Raw genomic sequence first — 24,290 nt, 5'->3', positions numbered from 1 at the left:
CTACGCATGAAAGTAGCTTAATCAAATTCTAAGGAGTCACTTAAATTGAAACAAGACAAATTGTAGGAATAGAGAGAAAATAGAATATACTACTATCTCTATGTTAGAACATGTTAGGTTGTATTCAATGAGCACTTAATATTTTCTCTCTCACTCCCACTAGACCTAAATTTAATTTGCTAATTATATGTTAAAGTCAAATTTTTTTGTTAAAGAGTAAATCAAACTTAATTTGAAAATTAATTTTATTTGCATTGACATGTTCAAGATCCTGTCTATCCGTTTATTTTCTTAATTTTATAATTAAAAGTTATTTGAAGATTACAATCAATAATTGACAAGATATAAAGAAATCATTTTCAACCTTGGAATTTATAAATGTGTACATACAAAACGAACTTTCTTCTCAAGTAATCCTCATCCCTAATTATATGTTTAAAATATTGTCCCTCATCAATAAGAAAGAAACAAAAAATAATAAATATTTATTTTTTAATTAATATTATATAATTTTTTGGTAAATGATAGAGGATATGAGTTTTATATGTTATAGGTTAAATAAAACTTTTTATACTATTTAGCATGTACATGTTCAGTATATCTATAAATAAACCTTAGCTAAGTTGGAAGAAATTACTTATTTTTTTAAATTATATCCTAAATAATGTTTTATATCAATGACAATAAACAAAAACATAACAAATATAAATATTTAATTATTTTAATTTATATAACATATCAAAATTTAAGATATGATATTTTTGTTCATTATTTTTTTGGTACTCAATTGCTTATTACTGGATTAAGTTGATTGAAGTTTTCTTCAACCTACTTGAGAATGGGTTAGGTTGGATGAATGTTGTAGATTTAACATACAAAAATAATACAAATAAATATTGTAATACTAAAACTAACATACATCATTAAAATTAAATAGTCTATGTCCCCATTAAATTAAAATGACATTACTAATCTTACAAAAATATAGTTACATTACTTCAATTACATTACATCGTACTAACGGACGTTGTTTCAAGTAGTACATGCTTGATTCCCTTTAAGCATGAATCCGGGTTTGAGTGTTGTGGATGGAACAAATGCCTGTTGGGAGAGTTAGCCTCACTTACTTGTGGACGTTCCCGGCTCGGACATGACTCCAGTGCAAGGATACATATGGGAAACCAAAAAAAATTACATTATATCATGAATTCATCATCACCAGTCACCCCAGAAAATATATAGCAGCAAATCATGCTTAACCATTCAAAACCCTATGAAATAAATAGTTAAGAACATTGTGGTTCACTCATAAACCACCACATATATCCCACAAATTTCGGTTATGATCACAATCACTACATTCACATATAAATAACCCTCACCTTCCAATGTTCTCTTCAGGCTTGGTTTCTGATTACAGAATAAAGAGAAAGCATAACAAAAGCAGCATAAAATAATAAGACCAAGCCTCGAAAAAATGGGTTACAAAACCTCTTCTTTTTCATGCTTGGCACTTTTGTTAGCTTTCTCTTCATGCATTCATGCATTTGACGTCATGAAAATATTTGCGTCTGACCCAGAATTCAGCCAATTCACCAAAGCCCTAAACGATACCAAGCTCGCCGAACAAATCAATAAACGCAACACCATCACAATCTTAGCCCTTAACAATGGTGCAATGAGTTCCCTTAGTGGAAAACCAATTTCAACACTCAAGGATATTCTAAGTACCCATGTTCTCCTTGATTTCTATGATGAGAAATCCTTTTTCTATGCTCACACCCAACATACTCAAATGGTTACTCTCTTCCAAGCTTCTGGTAAAGCCGTTTATGACCAGGGTTTCATCTATGTTTCCCTTATAAACGAGGGTGAGTTGGCTTTTGCTTCTGCTGTTAAGAATGCACCTTACAACTCATTGCTCGTGAGAACCCTAGGGTCACAACCCTACAACATTTCTGTTGTTGAGGTTTCTGCACCTATTATTGCACCAGGCATTGATGGAACACCAACAACTCTAGCACCAGCTCCTTCTTCTCCTAAGTCCAATGCAACTGCACCAGTTGCTTCTGCAGAGGAACCAGCAGCTGGAGAAGTATCCACCACCGCAGCTCCAGCACCTGCTAAGGTGGCTGAGTCACCGGTGGAAGCTGAGGCACCAGGTCCAGTGGCTGAAGAAGCCGCTGACACCACTGAAGCTGCTGATGATAAAGCAGCACCAGCTTCTAGCAGCGCTTCTACCACACATTTTGGTTTGGTTGGTGCAGTTATGGCCTTGGCTTCACTTTTTGTCTCTTTGTAAGGTGTGAAATAAATGGAACAATGTTGAAAGAGAAAAGTTAATGATGAAGAGCTTTTTGTTACCAGAAAATACATTGGTTTCATTCAAGATTGGTGCTCCTAATTCTCTCTGTAATATTGGTGTTGATAATTGAGTATTAATGTATGTGTATTTAACTATTTATCATAAAGGCTGAAATTATTAACAAACCCTCTCCTTCCTCTTATTTTTCTGTGTGATGAAAACTTTAATTTCTTGGTTTGTTCAATTTTTCTTTAGTATTTTTTTTTATAAGCAAAATGTATTAAAATCAGCACAAGGGGTGCTAACCCAATACAAGGAAAAAATCAAAAGTTGATCTTTTTAGAAGAAAGCAAAATACAAGATTTTGGGTCATTACACCAATTAGCAAAAACTAATGATGTAGGAGCTACTTTTACCAAAAACCAAGTCCAAGATCTAGCTTGAATCAAATCTATAATATGAACATAGCTCACAGGCTTATCTAAAAAAATAACATCATTCCGCATAATCCAAATAGACCAAACAACCGTAAATCAAATCATCCTCCAGAGATGTGATCCTTTGGTAGTAGACATGACAGCATCATGCATATTAAAGCAATCAATTAAAGATGTTGGAATTGAAGTTGACACTTGAAGCCAACAATAAACTTCTTTCCAAACAGCAGAAGCAAATTCAGAAGTTAGAAAAAGATGCTCAATAGATTCTTCGTGGTTCAAGCAAATGGCACACTTAGCTTCATCAACATTAAGAAGAACTTGTCTCTTGAAAAGTTCCAACTTAGTGGGAAGCCTAAGTCTAAGTAATTTCCACACAAAACAAGAGATTTTTGATGGCACACAATCAATCCAACATTTATTTAAAATAGTACCTAAAGGTGAATGACTTTGATTTACCTAAGGGTGAATGACTTTGATCCCCTTGGATGAGATAAGCGGATTTAACAACATACTTCCAGATGCATGTAGACTCCAATTCCAATTGTCATCGGTGTTCTTTTTACAGGCATGCGGTAAAATAAGGTCATACAAATTCTGGACCAAGGTTTCCTCTCTGTCAAACAAATCTCTGCGCCATTTGACCTCCCAAGACCACTTATCGTCAATCCAAATACCACAATCCCCCACGGTTGCCCTTCTATTCAAAGCTAAAGCAAAAAGTCTTGGAAAGATCTCTTTCAAACTCTGGTTCCCCACCCAAATATCCATCCAAAAAAGAATTTGCGAACCATTCCCTAGAGTCCTCCAAACGTTCTCATCAAACCAACCCCTACCATTACGATGAATAGAACCTACTTTACATAAATCCTTCCACCACGTAGAAGCAGATCTATTAGCAGATAAAGCTAAATTAGCTCAATATTTTGACTGAATGACCTTTACCCAAAAAGCATCATTCTCCTATAATAGGCGCCATCTCCATTTCCCTAAAAGTGAATCATTAAAACGGGAAATATCTCTAACCCCCAAACCACCAAGGGACTTTGGTTTACACTCCTCATCCCAAGAAATCCAAGCAATGCCTTTACCACCAATTCTATTCTCCAAAAAAACCTTGTTTGAATACTAACAAGCTTGCCCAAAAAAAAATTCGGAAACATAAAAATAGTTAGCTATTCCCTCCATGCGGAGCTTTGTAAAGAGATAATATGTATGTAGGAATATTAGCAAGCACAAAATTCAAGAGAACTACACGCCCTCCAAAAGAAATATGCTTACATTTCTAAGATGCTAGTCTTCTATTCACAACCTCAATAGTATTTTGTCAAGTTTCCACTCTCCTAAGATTCGCCCCGACCGGAACCCCCAGATAGAGAAAGGGAAAAGAACCAATCCTACAAGCTAGGAAGTTAGCTGCCGCTGAAGTGAATAACTCAGAAACCTCAATAGCAAACAAATAGCTCTTTTGATAGTTCACTTTTAACCCAGAAACCAATTCAAAGCATCTAAGAATACTCTTTATGCTCCAAGGATTCTGAGTTGTAGGCTTGCAAATTATAATTGTGTCATCCGCAAATTGAAGGTCACACACCTCCACACTATTTCTGCCGATTTTATAACCTTCAAACAACCCAATACTTCTTGCTTGCCGAACTAACCCAGCAAAGCCTTCTGCAACCATAAGAAAGAGGAAAGACGCCATTGGATCACCCTGCCTAATGCCTTTTGACACTGAAAAATTCTCCGAGGGAGTTCCATTAACTAGCACAGACATAGAGGTAGATGAATAATGCTAAATTCAATTATGCTCAGCCAACTAAAATAAAGGAGCACTATTGGTCCATGATATGAAGTGAAAGGGTTGGTATCCTCTCATGTAAGGTAATGTGAGGTTGAGATTTGTTTTATTATTTGTAATAAGTTTTTACTTACAAATATTTTAAAATCTAAACCATCAATTTTTTTTAAAATTCACGTGTCACAATCTTATGTGGTACTGGACACTCCAATAATGGAGAGGATTCATTTTCGAATTAAAAGAATAAGGATCTTCTCCGTTAATAGAGAGACAGGTGATTGTTTTTACTCATATTTTTTATGACAAAAATGTGATTTTATGGTAAGAAAAAGGATAAAAATGTCATCATATGTTACATTTTGTATGTTATTGTGTAGTATTTGCCTCTTCATATCCTTACTCGAATGAACAAAGATCCTCTCTATTAATAGAGAGACAAATAATTGATTTTACTCATATTTTTTAATGATAAAAATGTGATTTCTTGGTAAGCAAAGGGATAAAAATGTTATTACATGTTACATTTCTTATGTTATTGTGTAATACTTGCTTCTCCATTAATGGAGAAAATTCTTATCCCGGAGGAACAAGGATCTTCCTCATTAATAGAAAGACAAGTAATTATTTTTACTCATATTTTTAATAAAAAAATGTGATTTCATGATAAACAAAAGGATAAAAAATTATCACTCATGTCATATCAATTAAAAAAATTAACATTTATTATTATTGTTGTTGTTTTATTATTATTAGTTTAGGATATGATTTGAGATAAAATTAGATAGAGGAATCTTTGTTCCTAAATGACTCGTTTTTGAATAGTATTAAACTCATTAATTTTTATTCGTTAGATAGGTAAAGACTACGAGGGTCAATTTATGAGTTATATTTTAGAAGGAAAAAAATAGAAATAAAATATTTAAAGGCTTAAAATACTAGAAGATAACTCTGAAGTTTTTCTTTTTTTCTTTATTTTCTATCAAAAGTCAACTTGTAAATAGACCATAATAGAAATGAATATTAATGGTTCAAGTATTTTTATTTCTTATTATTAATAAATTTCAATTATATGACTTCTAGCTCAATTACATGTTTTTTTGTATAATATTTCAGCCAAGCCCTAGTGATAATAATGCTAATTTGTCAAAAAGCCTCGTTCAAAATTAAATTTTGATAAATTAATTTTTTTTAGAAATTGCATAATATAGAATGTGAACCGATTACCATATACTAAAAGATTAGCTCGATAATTAATTGATTTGGTAGAAAAAGATAAAATATATTTTTATTTTGAGGACGAATTCGTTTACACATAATTTAAGTTACATTATTTAAGATTTTTTTCTCTCTCATCGCTTATTGCACTCACTCATTTGGTCTGTTAGATCTAAGAAAATTAATTGTTGAGATTGAGCGTAGTGTAATTTAAATTAGGTGTCAACAGATCTCTCATCTTTTATTTTATTTAGAACTCAGATATTTAGATAAAATATATTTTAAGAATTTTATAATGTTATAGCATATTATTGTATTACTCATACATGAAAAAATATTGATTCAACCTTAAAATTAAAAATATCATAAATCCTCTTTTTTAGATAGAATTTTATAGTAACTTTATAAAATTTCAATAAATTATTACACTGCCCATATAAAGTCATAAAAAATAACTAAAATATTTTTTTTATTTAATTGAAAATAAAAAAGAAACAACACGTATTTTTTAAACGAAATATCTTCATTATTTGGTTAATAAGTATTTATTAAGTCATTTCAAACTCTTTTATTTCTATTCTAAATACAAAATGAAAATTGGTGAGAATATTAATTTGAAACAATGTCTCACCATTATTAAGTCAATTAAGTGATCTTTAAATATCTTTTTTATTTGTAAATAAAACAAGAAATGAGAGGAAATTTCACTTTGATGTGGTATCTCATCAATAAATGATTATTAAGCCATTTAAACCTTTTTATATGAGTGAGATATTTCAAATTATTTTATTCCTCAAATTGTTTTTTAAAACAAAACATTTCATTTACTATTATTTTTTATGGGACCTTTATTCAAAAAATTGTTTTGTTTTTATTGTATAATATTGTTTTTACATTATATATTATAAAAACATAATTTTTTTGTATTTTTATTTTGTAGGTGAGATAAAATCCAGTGTCAATTCAAACATATAATAAGCTCTTTAAAAATGCATATTTGTTAAATAAAATCCTCTAAAAAGGTCATATTATTGCACTAATAACCATAGTTAGTTTTTTGTATTTGATGGTTTTCGATGCAAATATTTATTCAGTAAAATGACAAATCAAAATAATATATAATAACAAAATTGACATATATTTCGGTTAGATCCCTATCATGGGTATGGGAATTACTTTTTCTATAAGTAAAACTTATTGCAATGATCTTTATGCTTTAAGAATAATTTAGTGTTTAGATTAGGTCAAAAGCATTTTGACATGTACGACAATGTGTTAACCCACCTACATTTTTGTGTAGAAAAGTGGCAAAATTCAACAAGATAAAGAAATATAACTCAAAATCTTCTTTATTAAATATTACTTTTCGATTTAAAATTAACATTTTTACTTATCTCTTCATTAACTCTATATTGTCATCATTTCTGTTGGTGTTATTGTGTTTTCTACATTACTTCCTCTGGTCAATAAAACTATTTAGAAGGTCTTGATCATATTTTTATAAAATAATTTATATGTAATATTCATTATTAATTATCTCAATTTTCTATTTCAAAGTTTTGATTATGTTTACTGTTTTTTTGTTATCATTAAGACTATAATCACTTGACAATATTGAATAAAAAGTACGATTATAAAATTTAAAAAATCCAAGGAAAATAACTATTTCAGGTTGGTCAATGACTTGACGTAAGAAGTCATTGGCGAATTAATTGAATCAGTTTATATTAAAAAATCTAATGAATTCATAATATAAACTATTTAATAGATTTTTATTTTACATAAAAAATTTACAATATACACATAAATTTTAAACTTATTTCATGCATAACTGATCAGAAGAACGTTCAACCGGTTAGGTATCCATTTTCTAATCAAGCTGGCAGAATTTAATAACTATAATATGTACAATTGAACTAAAAATGTGATATAAATAGGCCATTATGTAGTACTTTCATGGATATAAATCTACATTCTTCTAATAAATCTTCCCAAAATCTCCTAATTACAAAACATAGACAATTTTTAGTGTATCCTATTAGATCTTTTTTATATAAGATCCTTTTTTAAAGTTTTTTTCCCATCCTATAAAATCATTTTCAAAGTTCTATTTACATTAATCAACAAGACGTTGGTCTAATAGTATAAGGTCCCATTAAATTCCCAAAATCGAAAGTTTAATTCCTAGGAACGACACTTGTTGGGAGAGACGTCCATGAAACTCGAAAGAAATTAGTTCTTTACCCAGAAAGGTAAGATAATAACGTACCAAAAAAAGTTTTATATACATCAATTGAGTTTGTAGCCAAAATATCATTACATTAGTTTATTAAAGAGAAAGTCATTAGTTAATTGAGTTTCATCAACTAATGAAAATCTTGAATATTATATATAATTATTGTTAAATTTAACAATCTAACTACCTTCCTTAATTTGGTAATACGTACATATACGAATAAAAATAATTATGTTCTTTTTTTGGTACATAAATAATTATGTTCTTTATTTTTGAATAATATTATAAGATCGTATTATCGTAATGTTATTTTCATTTAATATTGTTATTTAACTAATAGTTTTAATGAAAAAAAGATAACAATACTCGTGCCTTTAATATGCACAAATTTGGAAACATAATAAATGTTCTAAGAAAATTCAAATTATCTTATAAAAAGTAAAATATTTTTTAGTGTAAAATTTATGCAGTGACAATGTAAAGATTTATACACAGTTAGTATATCACCTACCATTTATGTGTATTGCTTTTATTTAAAAGTCAATGATGATAAAATATAAATGATAGAAATACAATGATAATGTAAAAACTTCTATATTTTTTTCTAATATTACTTTAGATCGTGTCAAGAACAGGAGAATATTATTTTAAAAACTTATAAAAAGACAAGAAATACATTATTTATTGGAGATAACATGTATGCACACAATTATAAATTTTAAATATTATTATTTTTGCTTAATCATTTCATTAAAAAATTGTACAAATATAACATCCCCATGACAACTTTGCTTCTTTGATCTAGCAAAGCTTTGGTCAAACTCTCTAATTCAACTATCTAATTGTGTGGTTTCAACTTTTATCGAATCTATGCCTCTTTTTTTGACTTTTAGAATGAAACACACTTCATATAAAAATTTTATACACTTTCATTATATTATTTATTAGGGCTGACAATGAACCAAACCAACTCGGTATTCATTCGAAACTCAATTTGTTATTTAGCTCGATAAACTTGGTTCATGAACCATATGAGCAGAACTTGAGCTGAAAATTGAGCTCGTTAAATAAACGTACCAAACTTGAGTTCGATATAGTTCGACTCGTTAGGTTCATGAATTAGATCGATATAATATATAAATGTATATATGTATATATATAAACTAATTTTTATATTTATTATGACCAAACATTATTTTTTATATTTATGGTTATTATATATATAAACAAGATTATATTTATATAACCTTTTGAATTATTTTTCTAAATTTAATTAATGATTTTAATTGTCCAAATGAACTATTCGAACTGAGCCGAACAGTTCGCGAACTTTAACCGAGCCGAATAGTTGGCGAACTTTAACCGAGCCAAACTCGAGCTAAAAAAATAACTCGTATTGAATTCGAGTCGAGTTTCGAGCTGAACCAATCCTTATCGAGCTGAACTCTGGTTCGACTCGGTTCGGCTCGTTTCCAGCCCTATTATTTACCATTTAATTTTAATTATTGTTGACTTTTCAAAAAATGTAATTCAAATGAATGATAGATGTTAAAATACATGGATGTAAATATTTACATTGTCAATGTATATATTTTACACCCATATTTAAATATATATTTTTAATTTTATTTTTTCTCACTAATCCTCTTGATCATTCCAAAAGTACTCTTTAGATGCTTTTATTTGGATTAGGTAAGGTGAAAAATGTTATAAATTTTTATATTCAGTCAATATATCATTTATAATTCATTTGTACTTTTGAAAAGTCAATAATAATTAAATATAAATAATAATGAATAATGTACGATAATATATAAAATTTGTATATATTTTTTCTCTTAAATTTAATAATACTTATACATAAAATTAAGTAATCCTTCTTTTCATTGAAATCGTTGGATGTAAAAGATAGTTTTAGTAACAAATTCATTTATCTTATATAAAACTTGAAAAAAGCTATATTATTGTTATGACTTAGACACAATATAAAAAATAGTTATTGAATGATGAGTCTTTCTATAATTCTATTTCTATTCTGTTGTGTGTTTCATTTTCATATTTATATTATATTATATAGTATTAGTCGATTGATTATTCTTGAAGGATATGAATAGCAATAACCATAGCCATAGCCATAGTCATAGCCATAGTGTGAGAAGGAAGAAAGAAAGTGTGTGATCTCTGTTCCAATCAATTTCCTTCAATCACAACTTCTACTCTATCTATCAATTTCTCTTCCTTTATAACAAGGTTACCCTTCTCATTCTACTACTTTCTCACTCCATTCATTTTTCTCTCTCTAACTTTCCTTTTTTTCTTCATGTCTTTCACTTCAATTTATGTTTACCTTCCTGTGTTTTCGATAATTTCCGCTGCGATTACGTACTATTAATTTTATAGGGAGTACCCTCTTTTTTTGAATTGGTCAACTTTATCATTTTTCTACAATACTTATTATAATTGTGTTCTTAATCTTAGTTTTTTTAAAAATTAATTTTTTAGGAGTTTCAATGAGTTATTTATTTATCTTGTTATTCGAAGATGTTATATTTATGTTGATTGGTCGTTTTATTTAGTACCCATTTTTTGATCGATTTATCTGTTAATGTCAACATGGTTGGGATTGGAATTTTGTTTGATTTTGATGATGAGTTATGTGCCATTTTAGGGTTAGATATGTGTTCTTCTTATTAGATTCATCAAATTTCAGATGTAGGTGAAATGCCATATATGTAATTAAATAGATGAGTTTTAATGCTACTATTTTTTAGCTCTTGAATCAGTCAGTACCAGGGTGCTTTTTTGATCTTATTTCTTCTTAATTTAGACTTTGACCATATTTAAAAGCAAATTATATCTCTCTTTTTTTATACAAGATATGGTAGTTTTTTCTTCAATCCGAAAATTCTTTGTTGAGTGATTTTATGGAAATGCATAGTTTTATAGATAAAATTCTGAATACGTTTATACTTTCCTTCCATATGAATTCCAAATTGTGTGCACAATTTGGCAGGGTTCTAAGCTATATCATGTCTTGCTTTTTTTAGTTTACAGTATGGTTTTGATTTAAGTGACCTGTGCTTGGTTTCAGACTCTATAGAGTGAACAGCATGGAGGATGTTGTATTTGATACTAGCTGGGAAGATATAGTCTGTCCCATATGTTTGGATTTTCCTCATAATAGTGTGCTCCTTCAGTGTTCATCTTACGATAAGGGGTGCCGTCCTTTTGTATGCGACACAAATCAATTGCACTCCAATTGTTTGGATCGTTTTAAAACCGCATGTGGCATGCCGTCCTCATGTGATGCAACTTACCCAATGTCTAATGCTACTTCCCCAGTGTCTGATGCAACTTCCGTAGACAGTAATGAAGCGGTGGTGTCTGATTGTGAAGGCAAGCTAAGTTGCCCCTTGTGTAGAGGTGATGTTTCTGGGTGGATTATTGTTGATAAAGCTCGTGTGCATTTCGATGACAAGAAGCGTTGTTGTGATGAACATCAATGTAAATTCATGGGAAGTTACTCGGAGCTACAGAAACATGCTCACCTGGAACATCCTCATGCTCATCCATCAAAAATTGATCCTGCCCGGAAGCTTGACTGGGAAAATTTTCAGCAGTCCTCTGAGGTCATAGATGTTTTGAGCACTATCCAATCAGAAATTCCAAGGGGAGTGGTTTTAGGAGATTATGTGATTGAATACGGGGATGGTGATACTGGAGATGACTTTGAGGACTTCCCTGGAGATGAAGGTAACTGGTGGACCTCTTGTATTTTGTATCAGGCCTTCAGTAACTTCAGAAGTTCCAGAAATAGAAGAAGGATCAGAATTGGTGATGCAAGTAGGGGTAATCGCCATTCAAGTTATGATACTTCAAATTCCGATGAAGGTTCCGTAGCATCTGTAGAATATGCGGAATATAGGCTAGATGAGACTGGTGATGATTTTGTTAGTACAATTAGTTCATCAAGAGGTAGCAGTGGGTTTCGCAGGTTAGTAACATTTCTCTTACCCAGTTTAATTATTTAAATTGATATCATGACTAGATTTTAAGGATTTAGACTGAATTTATCTGAAGCTTACCCTTCAAATATCCTAAGCAAGTGACCTTTTTCTTTGTTTATTTCACCAAGGGTGTTCTAATGCTTTTATCAATCTTCAGCTACCTAGAATCACATTCTTTACTCTTGTACCTATAGATAGTAATCATCTAAGTTAGCCCCATGTTTAGAGCACAATCCTTAACAATATTGCAACAAAATCCATTATTAGGCATACCTTTGTATTCTTATGTGAAAAAGAAAAATGATCTCAATCACTTATTAGTTATTAGCAATTTGAATATATATTGTCATAGTTGTACATTACTTAATAGCAATATTTTTTCCTGTTATTCAATAGTTATCTATTACCATTGTATTTTCAGATAATGGTAGGCTTTTTTAACTTTATTTTGTCTTTTCTTTTGGGATCTTTGATTTAAAGGTTATCCATCTGAATGGCTACTTTCGATAGCCATGGAGGATGAGATTTCAACTGAACTTAAGTGATTAAACAATATCATTAATGACGGTGACCGAGTGTATTTGAATAGTTATCATGGTTATTGAGTATGTCATTTATTTTACTTTTTTACATAATGACATGTTTGGTGTGCCCAAGTAATAACAAATATTTCAAAATTCTTAGGGTTAGATCATCATGTATATTTTCCTTCCGATTTCACAGATCCCAGAGACGCCGTTCTCGCTTCTTTGACAGCTAGGTACGTTCTCTTCACAGATAGCTTTCATCGGATCATTGTTGTTATTGTTTTCGTCCAAATGTCGTTAAACTTCCCTTCTAATTTTATATTTCTTTCTGACAAGAAGTATGAGTCAGTGGTGGCATTCTGGTCCTGTAGGCTCCTTTGTTACATTCCCTTGTTAATTTTCTAAGGTTGCAAGCAATATCTGAGTTGATGGATATGGAAAGCACTGTGATCTCAATGCAAGCTTATGTTACATTCACATTATCTTTTGCATTATGCTCTGTTTTATTATGGAACAATGAATATTTTCATTTCATCTTTTTTCCATGTACATATATAGCTATTGCTGACTTCAAGATAGGAATGTTTCTATGTCAATTTGTGTTGTATTTCTATTCTCTCATTTACCTGTAGCTTACACTGATTCTTGACTCATATGCACTTATCAACAATTGAATTTGTTAGCTAAAATTTAAAGAGAATGGAACTTTATAAATTCAGAATAGAAATAAAAGATAATTCTGGAAATTTATTCATATCATTTCCAATTATTGTACAACACATATATATATAGGCCTAAAATATAACTAACAAATAATCTAGATCATACACTTGGTCAGATCTTACATACATGGAAGTTAAGAAGAGATTATTATATAAAAGAAGGTTAAAAGCAGTTAAATAAAATCTAAATAACCAGATGCATTTTATGTGTAATCTTGGAGCCAAGCTGGACTAATGGATTTATGTTTGGGCCTTAATATAATGGTGGAGGCCCTAACATAATTCTACAAACATAGTTGATTCTTGAGGATATATGTGTCAGAAAGTGTTCATCTTAATAACAAACATTTTTTATTTTGGCATAGCAAAACTCTTAAAATATATGTATAGTGTTATTAAACTCGGATCAGTAAATAATTTGATCTAGCCACTACTGAGAAAAAATGCTTGTACCAAACATCTTGTAAGAGATAAAGGTTGCTTGTGTGATCTCGGTCTCTCATTGGAAGACACTTCTACTTATTTTATAACTGAGTAATGTTATATTATCTTATTAAATCTTTTATTTAAATATATGTCACTTATAAATCAATTATTAATAAATAAAATATCACGAAGGATAAAACATGAGTATATTTCATTTTCTTTTTTGTATTAAGTTTCAGACTGTCTTATACAAGCTTTGCATTGGTGAGTGGCTAGTCAGGAATGGATTATGCTCTCAAACAAGCTTTCAGTGGTTAATTCAATCAAAGTTTTATCCTAACCACAACTATAGCTTAAGAAAAGTCCTGGGATAATTCTTCAACATGTCATTGGTGAAACAATTTAGCCCATGGAAAAAAAATCAAGTAATGCTTAAAATTTTAGAAGAATCTCAAAAATTTCACTTCACTTTATACTATATGATGAATTCATTTATTTTTTGGAAGCACATCATTTATTCTATAATTTGTGCCAATCCATATGTTATAAACTATCATGTTAGAAAAATATTTGATAATTAAATTTTAACATAAATACATTTTTTCAAACAATCACTAGGCACGTAGAATGACACTCATTCACTCATTATGGTACAACTTATTTTCGGGTGCCCACTGCATATACCATTAGCTGTGATTGGTTAGAAAAATGATAAATTATTAATTTTTTAACTTAAATAATTTTTTCAACCAATCACAACATAATACACTAACCAACGGGCCTTGGTTCAAGTAGTACATGTTTGATTCCCCTTAAGCAAGAACCTGTGTTCGAGTCTTTTGGATGCAAAAATTGCCCATTGGGACTTAGCCACATGTACCTCTGGATATTCCCAGCTCGGACAGGATTGCCTCCAGTGCGAGGATACATGGATACATGTGGGAAACAAACAAAAAAAACAACATAATGATACCCTTATTTTCCATGCATGAAATTGGGCCTGAAAAAATTGAGACCAAATTGGTTCTCCCTTGTTATTTTCTCCACAAAATTGCAACAACATCCAAGTTTAATTTCCCATCATTTCACTCTGCAAAAGAATGATGGAACCCTTGTCTTCATCATCATCATCTTCTGCAATAGCACAACAAACATGGGAACTTGAAAACAACATCATCCCAATGGAAACTCCTTCTTCAACCACCAACGCCGATGACTCCATCTTCCACTACGACGAAGCTGCTCAGAACGAGTTCCATCGCGAGAAGCCTTGGATCAACGATCCTCACTACTTCAAACGCGTTAAGATCTCCGCACTCGCGCTCCTCAAGATGGTTGTTCACGCGCGTTCTGGTGGAACCATTGAGGTCATGGGTTTAATGCAAGGGAAAACCGATAAAGATGCGATCATTGTTATGGACGCTTTTGCCCTTCCCGTTGAGGGTACTGAGACACGTGTTAATGCACAAGCTGATGCGTATGAATATATGGTTGATTATTCACAGACTAATAAGCAGGTTTCGTTGTTTTTTAGATAAACCCTAATTTTGATTTTCGTTAAAGGTTTCAGCTTTGATGATACCCTGTTGGTGTATTCTGTTGTTTGGATTCGATTGTAGTGATGCTACAAAACCCTAGTCTTAGTTTTTGGTTAAGGTTTGAACACGGAGAAACCGTTGTTGAGATTGAACTCAATGCATTGTTAGTTATGAGTGTTGAATGAGATTGGTGTGGTGTGGAGAGGGCGTGTGGATCATTTTCTTATTAAATCCTAATCCTAATTTTAGGAAAGGTATCAACTTGTATATATACTCATAAATCTTTTTTTCATGTATCTTTAGTTTGAACTTGAGTTAAGTAAGGGTGCAAAATCCCTTTACCCAATTTCAGTAAAGGCCTCAACTTGGAGAAACACTTATTTTTAGGTATCTTGTTTTGAGCTTAATGTGTTGTTACTAGTGAGTGTTGATTAAGTTCGGTGTGGTAGAGTTAGGGCCATTGAAAAATCCATTTTTATTAAGGTTTCTACTTGGAGAAAAAAAACCCTTTTTGAGGTATCGTTCATTTTGAACTTAATGTATTCTTACTATGATGTTAATTGAGCTTGTAGGCTGGGCGGTTGGAAAATGTTGTGGGATGGTATCATTCACATCCTGGTTATGGATGCTGGCTTTCTGGTATAGACGTGTCTACGCAGATGCTGAACCAACAGTTTCAGGAGCCTTTTCTGGCTGTTGTGATTGACCCAACCAGGACTGTTTCTGCTGGAAAGGTTGAGATTGGGGCATTTAGGACCTACCCTGATGGTTATAAGCCTCCGGACGAGCCTATTTCTGAGTACCAAACCATACCTCTCAACAAGATTGAAGACTTTGGTGTCCACTGTAAACAGGTGAGTGATGATTCTTCTTGGTTGGCCATATCTTTTGTTGAGAATGTGTCCTCTGATTTGTTTGAACTCCATTTCTGTACTTTTTCAGTATTATTCCTTGGATATCACGTACTTCAAGTCTTCCCTTGACTCACACCTGTTGGATCTGCTGTGGAACAAATATTGGGTGAATACACTATCATCTTCTCCTCTGTTGGGTAATGGAGACTACGTTGCTGGACAAATCTCGGATTTAGGTACTATTTTATTGTGTATTTTGATATATATTTTGGTTTTAGTTCTGCCATTCATCATATAATAGCCTAGAATAGTAGAATATTTTCACTGCCTCTCTTGAAAATAGATATATTATTGCTATATCTTAAAAGCATTAGTATCTCAATTGGAAGCTTCCTTTACTGCAGCTGAAAAGCTAGAACAAGCAGAGAATCAGTTGGCACACTCACGCTTTGGGTCATTAATATCTCCTGCTCCTAGAAAGAAAGAAGTAAGCAACTTTTGCTTTATATCTCCACAGCCTATATTTTTTATATTCAGATTTCAGAATCTTTCTGTGTGTTTTCTATCATCCAATTCATGCTGTAAGGAAACATAGATATACATCCACCCATTGATATTCGGAGCCTGTTTCTAAAGGTAAACCATAACCCATGATTAGGAGATCACAATATGCTTTTAGTTCATCAGTGATTGGCATCTCTAGTTTTTGTGTTCTTTTTATGCCATCATTATGATATGGAGTGTAAGTAGAGGGCTGTATTGCATCTACACTACCTCTATTTTGCAACCTAATATGGGAGGGAGAGAGTAAGTCTGGGATTTATAGCAATAAAAGCCCAGCCAGACACCAATGTAACATGTGTAAACCTGACAGTGTTATGCACACATAAATTGGTTATGATACATGCATACCTGGCATGATACACGCTTTACTAACTCCTTTACCGGTAATAGTAGACTTTGCAGAATCGTGCCAGCAACATTTACCTTGTGCAATATAAGAGTGAAACTCAGTTGACTTTTTGTTGTTGGAGGAGGAGCTTATAACTGGAACACATGTAAAACTAGTTTCTAGGTTCATGAATGCTCTGGGTGCGTCTTGGACACTGGCCAACTCAGGCTGGTAAAATTGTTTGCTAATGTCTGTTGTCAATCAAATCCATGACATAAGAGATCAGGACCTGGATGGTTGACACATGGATGCTCACCTTTTGTCAATCAAACCAATTCCTACTGGTTTTATATGTAATATGGGTTTATCCATGGCTTCTTAGATTTGCTTAGTCAATTTACCAATACAAGTTCACAGACTGATGTGTTCATCCCTCACCATTATATCCGTATCATATTCGTTTCTTTTTCGGTGATATTGTGTCATATTGTTTCCTTTGGGGGAAAATTTGTCAGAGAAAAGCGGTGTGTATACTCACATAGGACATACAAAATGGCATCAAGTTTATCTTAGGTTTGATTAGTTCATGCTTGTGAGTCGTGATATTATTTGCCTACACCTACATATCTCTTCCACATTTCCATGATAGGCACATAATTAAAGATCCTTTTTATATGGAGACAAATCTTCTGCAATGTGCATAAAATTTCAATGGACCTTCTCCTTTCATGATGACGGGGTACTATGCTGATTGCATATAATCTAGAATCATGCATATTAGGTCTTGTCATTACCAGCTGTGAGCCATCAATATCAATGTTAATATCCTCATCCCAGTCCCCCACAATCTTTCCTCCTCCTTTCGAATCTAATGCTGACATCTAATCAATTTGCAGGAAGAATCTCCACTTGCTAAGATTACTCGTGATAGTGCAAAAATTACCGTAGAACAAGTCCACGGTCTTATGTCACAGGTAACTGTCTGACATTTATTTGATAAGAATTCTTTTTTTCAGATTGATTTGCTAGACTGTCTGAATTCTGAAACGTTCTCTGCATCCGTTTTGTATGTAGGTAATCAAGGACATTCTGTTCAATTCTTCTCATCAAACAAACAAGTCTCGCGCAGAAACATCTGGCCCTGAACCAATGATTGAGAGCTGATTATGGTATCAACTAGACATGAATTTATATTACAATTCAATTTTCTTTTTGGTGATGTATTCATCCGCGGCCGCCTACATTACATTTAGCAGATTGACAGTACATTTAATTTTGAATTTTGTCTTTTTAATATGCCCTGCTGTATATCCTTGTTTTATTTCACAAGAACATGCGAGAACTGTCAACCGGTCAACCGGACAATCCACATAAGAGACTCATTCATCTAACACAATTGAACTACTGGTCAATGCAAAACTTATTATACACTTGTCCATTGATTTGCATTGCTTGATGCACTTCAGATTTATTTTCTTGCAGTTTATGTTTGGTGAATATGGCTATCTAAAGTGACCAAGTAAGGTTGTATTCACATTTAGATCATTCAGTGGGTGTAGTTCTTAATGCAGTTTATTATATTGGAGGTGAATACACTGTTGCTCATTTTAGAGATTTTTGAAGTACCCAGAGGTGGTTCATTGTTTCAGCCTTTGGTTCTAGATTTTGGATGTGTCACAGTGATATTTCACGCAAATTTGTTTAAGGATTCAAGCATAAAAAATAATAATTGGATGCAAACTATTGTAATCAATTTAATGGATTTATAATTCTTGTGAACTTTAGGTGTTTTTTTAAATATTGATAATAAGAAATTTGAATAAGTAAAACTCCTATATAAATATACAATAATTATCAAATAGAAGGGAACATTAGAGAATAAAATATATCCTTATACTAGGAGATATTTTATATCCTCCAGTCCGAAAAAGTATCACAGTATTGCATGTACTATTTTGTTAAATTTTAGAAATATTTTTGAAGAAAATGATTAAATAAGAGACATGTCATGATTTTAATGGTTAAAAGAGATAATCTATCTTCTTATCCCAAGAGATATTTTATTATCTAAAAATAAACACTGGATAGTTGATCAGTGGCAATATAAAGACAAGGCCATGAACATGTGACACAATTTGGGTAAGAAGTTTATGGTAGGAAATAAAAGGTGAAAGAATAAAAGGACATAAACCAATAACAACAAAAGTGGGAAGGCAAAAAGAAAGAAATAAGAAACCATGCGTGCATAATACAAGTTTTATTATATTCTAACGGTTAGCCATTTGATCTAATGTGGGATAATTGAAACTATAATTATACAATGGATGGTGAATTTTGGATACGAATGAAGCCATCATTGGTATGTGACAATGAGTGGTTGATACAAAAACAACACTATTGTGTAGTAGTTAAGTCCTCATGTGACATGCATATATGCATTTTCTTGTGTATGGTAAAGTCAGATTATAATGATTTAGATGCCCAATAAAAGTGGCCTCTATGAACTCGTACACTTCATTCTCCACTATGTGCACCATGCCAAGTCAAACAGAACTTGCCATATTCTATGCTTACTTTTTAGTTTTAGTGGAATTTTAGGGTCCACTTGGATTTTGTGGTTATGCCTCTCTACAATCTTCACTATTATGATATCACTCAAACTATTAGTTGACATGAGAAAAAATTGTATGATCCACTTATTGAAGATTCTCAAATTATTTTTTTTTTCAATTAAGGATATTATTCTTGGTGGACAACCAAAAATTTAACATTTCATGATGGGAGATAATCGGAATAAATTTTGTTTTTTTATAGATATTTTGTTGTTTAAGAAACCTCAACTACCTGCATGTGCTTTTGTTAGCTAGTTTATACATGTCAGGTTGATTTACATACTCATAATCATGGTTTCGAGCCGTGGCACAACCCAGAGTCGTGATTGTGGTTATTGCGATTATATCACTTTAACTCAAAATCCTGTTGCTATTGCAAATCAATGTGATTATGACAATGAAATTGTTCTCCCTCCTCCATTGATCTGTTTATGTATGTAACTCTTTCTAATTTGTCAGCCACAACCTCAGATGGTAGTACTTATCTATAAAACCTCACCATTAAATTTTTTTCCTTCACTTTACCAAATTCTCCATAGTTCTCCTAAAAAAACTAAATTTTGAGTTGAATTTTAAAGAAAGAGAAAAGGAAATAAAAAGTTTAAGAGATAATCTTTTTTTTTCCATTCATTCTCGTCCTAAACTCAACTTACTTAGATAAACTAATTTCATATCATAATTCTATCATAGCTTGGTGTAGCTATGCTAACCAAAAAAAGCATTAAATATTTGTTTAAGTTTAGTCATTGGGCCATGGTGACTCAGACGTGTTTGTTTTCTTCTTTACATTAGGAAAACAGTGAATTCTATGAACAATTGAAGCAAAAATGTAAAGAATAAATGAAATGTATGGTTTATTACTTTATTCTATTTTGAATTTTAAATATTATAACATTAATAGAAAGATGTATTATATTAGTAACACAACTAGGGTGGGGACAAGAAGATCAGTTAACTTTGGACTTTAAATATATGGTTGGTTATGTCTTATGTGAAGTTTCCAATCCATTCAGAATTCATCGGTATGGAGAAATAATTCGGAGTTATCACAAAGATTAAAAAGTTATATTGAATGATTCAAAATATATTAGACTAAGATAAATGAAGTGATACATATGCAATTTTATATAAAGTGGTGTAATAAGTATTGACCATAATATATAAAAATAATAATTCAGGGTGTGCATGATAGTCCACAATGAATCACAAATGTAATATTTTTAAGAGAAAATAATATATGTATGGTAAGTGAATTAATTATTTATATTTTATTATCATTATCTGTTCAAAAAATAATCTAAATAAATAATAGATAAAATAGTAATTGTATATAAATATTTACACCGATAATACATATATATTACACTCTAATTTTAAATGCATTGTTTTCAACATCAGAAAGTAACATTTGATATATTCTTCCTCACCCAGCCAGAGTGAACTTTTGCTATTCCTAAAGAATCTTTGGTCCACTTGGTAGCCACTATAGCAATAATTTTTGGTTAGAATGGCTAAAAATAGGAGAAATGGTATAGCACATTTAACTTTTAAGAGCAATAATAGTTATTCTAATGGCATCTCTTATCTCTGCCTTTCTTTCCCTTCTCCTTTACAATTCAACTTTATACTATACCCATTTATGTCCATTCCTTAATTGATTTGTGTCCATTGCCCTTACAACATTATAAGAATCTCTTCAATAAAAAATACTTCTGCTTTTACTTTTGAAGCATAAATTCTTACCATGCAAAAAAGGTGATTTAGGGCAGTGAATATTGAATGAAGTCCATGGGAAATGAAAGCTCCTAATCCTCTTAACTATAGACCAACACATTTTCTGGTACACCAAGATGTGTATTACTCACGGGACAGAGATCATATGTTTCGAAATGTATCATATTTTCTATCACAAGCCAATCAGAATGTTACTTTTTGTTTTTAAAATTTTTTTTGTATTCATATGAGAATATGTTATTAACCCGAGACTAATAATGAGATACAGTTAAAGACATGTAATCTTTGTCATACTTCAGGTACCATTTCATTTCCATTAATCAGAAAATATAAACTTAATTTATATTGAGAAACAATGAGTATATTTGAGTGATACAAAAAGAGAAAATGTAGCTCTTAACTATATTAACCGTACAAGTGGTAACATCAACTTTAATTTGGTCCAAAGATAAAACATGTCCAGCTGAAACAACATTATGGTCAATACCTCAATTTATTGAGCATACACTAGCTTTAAATGTTTGACCAGAAAAGATCCGTTTAACTTATTTATGCATCTAATCATTCTTTCACCTTATAACATATTTTCCCATAAGTCTCTCAACCCTTAATTATTTTATTTAGAATGAAAAATATGCAACAAAAAAAAACTGCTTTAATTTCAATGAAATTGTGGAAATTATTTTACTTTTGTTGTTGTGTTTCTTCTTATTTAAGGTTAAGCTGCCTTTATTCTAAGGCCAATTAAGGAAGCAAATGTTTAGGCGTAGACCTTGTATATGCACGTGTGTTATTCCTTAGAAATTCAATAGAAGCAAGAAAAGTATAATGGAAAAGTTTGTTATTTGATTCAATGTACATAACACAAGAAGAATGAAAGCAAATAAAATAGTTGCTTGGTGAAGCAAACCAATATTCATAATCAATTTTATATATCCACGGTTAGTTTGTGATATTTCACCTAAGAATTATTCCTCAACTAACACGATGTTGGTTTAATGATATAAAACTCTGTTAAATTCAAAATGTTAATAATTTAATTCTTGAGAATGATATTTGTTAAGAAAGATGGTCACACATATTTCTTTTTGTTGTACAAAAAAATATAAGAAGTATGTGCCTATGTATATTACCTTATATCAAGCTGTTATATTCCACTTTTTACTCTCAAAACATGATTAGATTGGAAAATCATTTTTGCACTTTCCGTTTATTAAGAAATAAGGATTCATAATGTGTTATTATGTATATGGTATTTGTGAATTGAGGATCCGTAATTACCAACTAGATGTATTATTTTTCTTTTCCTTTCATAAGCATAAAATATTAACATCTCATTTAAGAAGAATCATTATTGTCTTTTGAAGTTATCCTCACTGTTCAACAAAACTGTGTAGTTAAGGCTTTTGAGTTGTTTTCTCTGTTCAGCAATATTATATTAAGCATCCATATATAAATTTAAGTGAGTGATATTTATAATGATGTAATATTTAAGACTTTATATGTTTATTTCCCCCTAACTGTTGGCTGAATAAAAGCAATTTCATGCTAAGTGTGTGATGTAAAATGGAGACTTATAAAAGTTGAAAATAGAAAGATAAAATAAGAATAATGTTATATTCTCGTACTAAATCTTACTATCCACAAGAAAGTATGTGTCACTTATAAATTAATTATTTTTGTGCTATGTCGAAATAAAGAACTATGGTATATATGTTTGGAATGCAAAAAAAGAATAATATGACAAATAGGAAAACGTGACTCACCGGCTTCTTTGATTAAGAAAAATAACTAAACATTAGTTTCTGAATTATGATATGAATTAAATCTCATAAATAAAGTATCTTCTTGTAACATATGTTATTGTATATGTATTAGTAGGAGGATATATAATTTTCTATAAAACAATACAAAAGTATAAGAATAATATTAAAAAATTTAATATGAAAAATTGTCCAGAAGTAAAAACTTACGGACCTAACTTTTGTCGAATCTTCAACATATGTCAGAAAACTATCATCAACTCTTTATATTTGACTTTATAGTTTTTCAATGAATAATTTAGGACTGTAATATTTGTGGAGCCATAACATAAATATTTATATATAATTAATATATTATTTATTATTGATCTATTAATTATTTGTTTGAAGAGAATAATAAATGATAAAGTAATAGTGTATAAAACTGTTACAATGTTTATACAACATTTTTTCCTCTTAATTTATTTAATATATTCAATAGTCAATAAATAATTCCAAAATATTATTTATTTAATATATTCAATAGTCAATAAATAATTCCAAAATATTATAATTTTCTAGAGGAGAAAAAAGATATATACAATAACAATCCATAATTATTTGTGTTATATGGATAAATGATATATTGTTATTGTTTTCTAGATTTATACGCATAACAAGACACTCTAGAGTAGATAAATAGTTTTAAGAATTCAGAAGACATCATTAAATATAAAATAATAATTATATTTGTCTACTAAATAAGATTAATAAGATGATCTATCATTTTTTTTTGTACATATATCGGTTGATGATGCACTACTATTCAAGAATGAAGATTTCCGAGACATACGTGTATATATAAAAGAGTTTATGATTAGGTATGAAATTGAATTATGAGGTGGGAAATAAAGTTGAAAAATGCATGTAATAAAGACCTACCCCTGATATGATGATGAGATGATACCCCACCATCATCAAATTCAAACCGGTACCCATAAAAAAATTAAGCTATTTCTAATAAATGTCACTTTAACAAGAATCGAATCATTGATCGGTCCATTATAACATTATACATATATTTCATTTAATTCATATTACTGAATTAAAAAATAATATGTGAAGAAATGAATAATAAATAAAGAAAAAATATATGTATAAGAGTTTCATATACTATTTCATTATTTTCAATTATTATTGATTCTCCCAAAAAAATAATATAAATAACTAACGAATAATAAA

General features: G+C 30.7%; 3 protein-coding genes across 7 annotated transcripts; all 3 read left to right on the top strand.

Moving 5' to 3' along the window:
• LOC109328000 (fasciclin-like arabinogalactan protein 3) lies at positions 1,389-24,205 on the top strand. The gene is made up of 3 exons (XM_019561223.1): positions 1,389-2,319; positions 16,618-16,625; positions 24,193-24,205. The coding sequence occupies exon 1, from the start codon at positions 1,478-1,480 to the stop codon at positions 2,300-2,302; it is 825 nt and encodes a 274-aa protein (XP_019416768.1). The 5' UTR covers positions 1,389-1,477; the 3' UTR covers positions 2,303-2,319; positions 16,618-16,625; positions 24,193-24,205.
• LOC109327999 lies at positions 10,118-13,207 on the top strand. Of its 5 annotated transcripts, none has more exons than XM_019561221.1 (4): positions 10,118-10,244; positions 11,086-11,290; positions 11,330-11,988; positions 12,725-13,207. In XM_019561221.1, exons 2-4 carry the CDS (start codon positions 11,105-11,107, stop codon positions 12,759-12,761), a joined length of 882 nt encoding a protein of 293 aa, XP_019416766.1. In that variant the 5' UTR covers positions 10,118-10,244; positions 11,086-11,104; the 3' UTR covers positions 12,762-13,207. The 5 variants fall into 5 exon arrangements, with proteins under 5 accessions (XP_019416766.1, XP_019416765.1, XP_019416764.1 ...); XM_019561220.1 differs by having other exon boundaries at positions 11,086-11,988; positions 12,725-12,761; positions 12,935-13,207; XM_019561219.1 differs by having other exon boundaries at positions 11,086-11,988; positions 12,725-12,761; positions 12,868-13,207.
• On the top strand, positions 14,734-18,553 carry LOC109327998 (COP9 signalosome complex subunit 5b-like). Its single transcript, XM_019561216.1, has 6 exons — positions 14,734-15,193; positions 15,787-16,068; positions 16,157-16,304; positions 16,473-16,555; positions 17,857-17,934; positions 18,035-18,553. The coding sequence occupies exons 1-6, from the start codon at positions 14,777-14,779 to the stop codon at positions 18,122-18,124; spliced, it is 1,098 nt and encodes a 365-aa protein (XP_019416761.1). The 5' UTR covers positions 14,734-14,776; the 3' UTR covers positions 18,125-18,553.

Source organism: Lupinus angustifolius, chromosome LG15 (genome assembly GCF_001865875.1).
Source record: "Lupinus angustifolius cultivar Tanjil chromosome LG15, LupAngTanjil_v1.0, whole genome shotgun sequence".
Classification (NCBI taxonomy): Eukaryota; Viridiplantae; Streptophyta; class Magnoliopsida; order Fabales; family Fabaceae; genus Lupinus; species Lupinus angustifolius.
This window is presented reverse-complemented; position numbering and strand designations above follow the sequence as displayed.